The sequence below is a fragment of the Mesitornis unicolor genome, unplaced genomic scaffold (assembly GCF_000695765.1).
Source record: "Mesitornis unicolor isolate BGI_N332 unplaced genomic scaffold, ASM69576v1 scaffold39229, whole genome shotgun sequence".
Classification (NCBI taxonomy): Eukaryota; Metazoa; Chordata; class Aves; order Mesitornithiformes; family Mesitornithidae; genus Mesitornis; species Mesitornis unicolor.
Genome location: NW_010208630.1, coordinates 845 through 5,558, shown reverse-complemented (window position 1 = coordinate 5,558; position 4,714 = coordinate 845). Strand labels below are relative to the sequence as shown.

General features: G+C 44.7%; 1 protein-coding gene across 1 annotated transcript; it reads left to right on the top strand.

The window, feature by feature from the left end:
• The first annotated feature begins 344 nt into the window (after positions 1-344).
• HOXC11 (homeobox C11) lies at positions 345-2,602 on the top strand. The gene is made up of 2 exons (XM_010192577.1): positions 345-1,020; positions 2,370-2,602. Exons 1-2 carry the CDS (start codon positions 345-347, stop codon positions 2,600-2,602), a joined length of 909 nt encoding a protein of 302 aa, XP_010190879.1.
• The last annotated feature ends 2,112 nt before the right edge of the window (positions 2,603-4,714 follow it).

The window sequence follows — 4,714 nt, the reverse complement described above, 5'->3', positions numbered from 1 at the left end:
AAAAAAAAAAAAAAAGGCAGCAAGTTCACAAGCCGCCCCTTGTACTTGCTCGGAGCGCGGAGGAGGGGTGTGCCTTCGGGAAAATGAATACAAATCTGCGATTGATTTTCATAATGTTTCTGCGGTGTTTGCAAACCAATCGTTTGAACCTCTGAGATCTTACCTAAGTGAACCACTCCTACGCATCTAAGTGCTCCAAACTGATATATGACAATATCTACTTTGGATCACGTGCCCGCCGGAGCGACTAAGACGGATCGCGCGTCATCTCGCCTTCCCAAATTTTTTCCCCTCCGCACATCGGATCCCAAACATCTAGCTATAGGAGCAAGAAAAGGAGAAAGATGTTTAACTCGGTGAACCTGGGCAACTTCTGCTCCCAGTCGCGCAAGGAGCGCAGCGCTGAGTTTGGAGAAAGGGCAGGGTGCGCTTCCAACCTCTACCTCCCCAGCTGCACCTATTACGTCCCCGAATTTTCAACTGTGTCATCTTTCTTGCCACAGGCCCCCTCTCGCCAAATCTCCTACCCTTACTCCGCCAACCTCTCGCAAGTGCAGCCCGTGCGAGAGGTCTCCTATGGGCTAGAGCCCTCGAGTAAATGGCACCACCGGAGCAATTACGCCTCGTGTTATTCCGCAGAAGATCTGATGCATAGAGAGTGCATCCCGCCTTCCACCATGACCGAAATGCTAATGAAAAACGAGAGCGTGTACAGCCACCACCACCCCAGCTCCAACCACCCGCCAGCCGCCGGATTTTACACCAGCATGAACAAAAACACGGTCTTGCCCCAAGGTTTCGACCGCTTCTTCGAAAACGCCTATTGCGGGGCGGAAAACGCGGCGGAGCCCTGCCTGCAGAAGGGTGAGGGCAAAGGGGAGGCAGAGCCCCAGCCCCACGCACTGTCATCCCGCGGAGAGCAGGGGATGGACCCGGAAGATGAGGAGGAAAACACAAACCCAGGGTCTTCAGCCTCGTCCTCTTCTGTCACCAAGGAAGGCAGCAAAAGCAGCAACTCGAGTAGGTAGAGCAGTAAATGGAAAGGTTAAGGGACTAGCCCGTGTGTTTTGTCGGTCAAATTTTATGTGGAGTTTTATAAGCATTCAAAGGATTTTATTATAACCTACAAAGCTCTTTCTTCCAACGAGAAGAATTTTTACGATGGGAAAAGCTCTTTGAAAAAAATGGAGATGTTAGGCGCAGACACAGTATCTTAGAGTCTGTGAAATTTTAAAAGCACACCATCGTGACAAATATTAACTTTGATCATGAACTTACACGAGCATTTTAAAAGGATTTGGTCCCGGGTTGCTGAGGGTAAAAGGCAATTGGGCAGAACACTACTTGCGCTGCCTGAGCTTTCTTTTAGGCATTAAGATGCATGCAAAATGTTTGGGGCTTGTTGTTTTGGTTTGGGTTGTTGGTTGTTTGGTTTTTTTTTTTTAATTAAAACTGTATGTTGGGTCTTTTCTCTTGGTGGGGGTGCGGTGCTAAGGGGGAAAGCTGCCGAATTTGCAGGCAAAGCTGAGCATTTCCTTCGACTTTTCTGTTTTGTGGCATTTATTCACCCCTCAAGCCCTGTGGAGCGTCCAGCTTTTGTCAGGAAGGGCTTTTCCTTACGTGGTTGCTCGTTTGGGTCTTCTGTGTGTGTTTGTTTGTTGGGTTTTTTTTTTAATTCTGCACGCACTCACATTTTCTAGGCAGTCTTAGAGGAGGTTTTTGGTGTCTTCTTCCTTTTTTTTTTTTTTAAAAAAAAGCTGAATCCAGGGAACTTTGCGAGTTCGCGTTGAGCTCTTGGGGAGAGGGGAGGGTTTGGGCTGTTTTCCTCTCTGCTTTCGTGGTGCAAGTCCCCTTTTGCAGCTCAGATGCTCAGCTCTCTTTTTACTTTGATTCCTATTTGCGTGTGTGGCGAGGACTGGAGTTAATCAAAAACTTCTGCGGAACATAATATCCAGCTCCTCTAATTCCAACCTTGCTCATGCTGTTTCTATACAGATAACAGATTTGCAGCTGAGCGTGGGTTTGCTTTATTTTTTCCCCCCTCTCTAAACCCTGCTCCAGCAGCCTGCTGCCTGCAGCCTCAGCCTGCTCCCTCTTAAAAAATGAATAAAATAACCTATCTGCACCGAAAATCTCTGCGTTAAGCCCCGTGCAGTGGGAAAATAAGAATTCAAGCACAGTCCTTAAGCCTCTGCGTAACCTCACCTCTGCTGCCCCTAACAATAGGCGAGCTGCTGGCTGATATCTTCCCCCTGCATTAATAATTGGAGTTATTAAGCTGCTCCTATCGAGCTGGTCAGCTGGGAGGATGGGTGTGTGCCCAGAGTTTTTCCTTTAGGATATTTACCCTGCCTTCTGGTTCTTTTAAGGTGCTCCCAGGACGAGGAAGAAGAGATGCCCTTACTCCAAATTCCAGATCAGAGAGCTAGAGAGAGAGTTTTTCTTCAATGTCTATATAAACAAAGAGAAAAGGCTGCAGTTGTCCAGGATGTTAAATCTCACTGACCGACAGGTTAAAATTTGGTTTCAGAACAGAAGAATGAAAGAAAAAAAACTAAGCAGAGACCGCCTGCAGTATTTCTCTGGAAACCCCTTGTTGTGAACAGCTTTGAAATCCCCTCTGCTGGCCAAGCGTGCGTGGACCGGGAGGAACAGTTGCGAGCGTGGGTTTTCCTTTTGAGTCGACAAAGAACCTCAAAGTTTGAGCCTTTTCCTTACTTGTGTTTGTAAGTCTGGGACAGTGCTGAGTAAGAAAAGGAGTGAGATTTTCTTTCAGTTCCCGCTTCAAGGACTTGAATTCCATGAACATTTTATTTAACTTCTTTTTTTTTTTTCGTTCCTTTTTTTTGCCTGAACAGGTTGGGAATTCTCTTTCTTGTTTTTAATTATTGTTATTATTATTATTATTTTTATTGTTGTTGTTATTATTATTATTATTTAGGCACCCTGTCGAGTTGAATAAATAGCAGCGCTGTGTGGTACCACTGCGGTGGTTTGGGTTGCGCAGCTGCGTTATCCCAAGAGCGGCCAAAGTCTCCCTGTAGGAACAAATCCCTTCATTGGGGTGAGTGTGAGAGAGTGTGTGTGTGTTTGTGTGTGTGACACGCATGGACACGCATGTCCTTGTATGTGTGTGTGTGAGACATGGACATGGGCGTCCTCATGTGTGTGTGGACAGACGTGTGTGTCCTCAAGTATGTGTGTCACACACGGACACGTGTGTCCTCGTATGTTTATGTATGTGCACAGACATGCGTGTCCTCGTATGTGTGTGTGTCTGCACACTCACACCCACCCCGCTCACCTGTGCTGCAAGGCAGAGCACGATTTCCACCTCCTCCATCCGCCCTTTCTATCTAAAAAAATATCTCTATATATGCATATATATGTGTGTGTGTGTATATATGCATATATATATCCTCTGCAGTGTCATTTCTACACTTGGGAGTAGCGAGGGGGGAAAATCCAGGCAAAAATCCATTTGCAATAACTGGCTCTGAAATGGTTTGTAAATAAATTTCGTAGTGCTTTTTCTTTTTTTTTTTTTAATATTTTCTTTTTCTTTCTTTTTTTTTTTTTCCTGGAATTGGGAGACGAGGAACAACAAGAGGAAAAAAAAAATCCTGAAAAAGAATAATAATTAAAACAAAAAAATAAATTCCTTTGTGTATGTAAAGTGAGTCCCCGGGATACTCTGTGAAATTCTGTGGCAAATAAAGACATTGCAAGCTGTTCTACATTATGATTTTATTTGACCATTTTATTAGAATTTCCCCTCTTAAAAGCCTCTTTGCGGTCATTGTGGTGTGGGTTTCTTCTATAGGAGCTTAAATACCTGAATGCATAGCAGAAATATCATCATCCATATTCATGGGACTGGGATTAATCCGAAACCTCCACCCTGGAGCACCCCTTTGCTGGGGACTTCATTGGATTCACAGCGAGCTGAAATTTATAGGATTTTTTTTGGCCCAGTAATCCTACTCCGAATTTGGCTCCAGATGCCGTCCTCTGCTTTCCGGTTGTAGTTAATCTTTTTTTTTTTTTCCTCTTTTCATTTTCACGAGAACAATGTATTAGTCTTCTTTAAAAAAAAAAGAAAAAAAGAATCCAGAAAATGAATGAAACTCGAATTACAGCGAGGAAAGAGCTGCGTTTCCCTAAGTCAAGGATACCTCGTACCTACAGAGCACAAATGCAAAGTCAAGTCCTTAAATTCCTGCTTAAGGAAAACAAGTTCAACTCCCAGCACAGGGCATTAAAGTGATTTTTTTTTTTCCTTCCCCCCCACCCCTGTTTGGACAATGACTTTTTTCTCGCAGTGCCCGAAAGCAACGCGACGTTTTCGAGGACAAAGAAACCCCGAAGATGCCGCTGGTGACGTGGTGCATGGATTTGGTGTAAATACAGAAAAAAATCGGATATTTATTTGAGGGTTTTTGGGGGTATGTTTGAGGTTTCCAGGCTGGATGCTCTTCTGCTTTCTGATGGGATTGGGAATACGGACGAGGGCGGGGTGGGGGGGACACGACAAAGAAAGAGGGGAATAAACCCCCCAGCAGCCAAGAAATAGCACATTATATTCCCATCCATCGAGCGTGTTCTTGTAAAATTCTCATCCTTGCTTTTAAATACAACCCTGCTGAATGCAACCCCCTTTGATGGTGTCTTCTGATTTTATTTGACAACGGTAGGGGGAAACAAAAAAAAAAAG

Excerpts from the sequence above, each read along its gene's own strand:
- HOXC11 (XM_010192577.1), top strand. The coding sequence starts at position 345 with ATGTTTAACTCGGTGAACCTGGGCAACTTCTGCTCCCAGTCGCGCAAG. Across the intron at positions 1,021-2,369 it reads CAGCAAAAGCAGCAACTCGA|GTGCTCCCAGGACGAGGAAG; the intron begins GTAGGTAGAGCA and ends GGTTCTTTTAAG.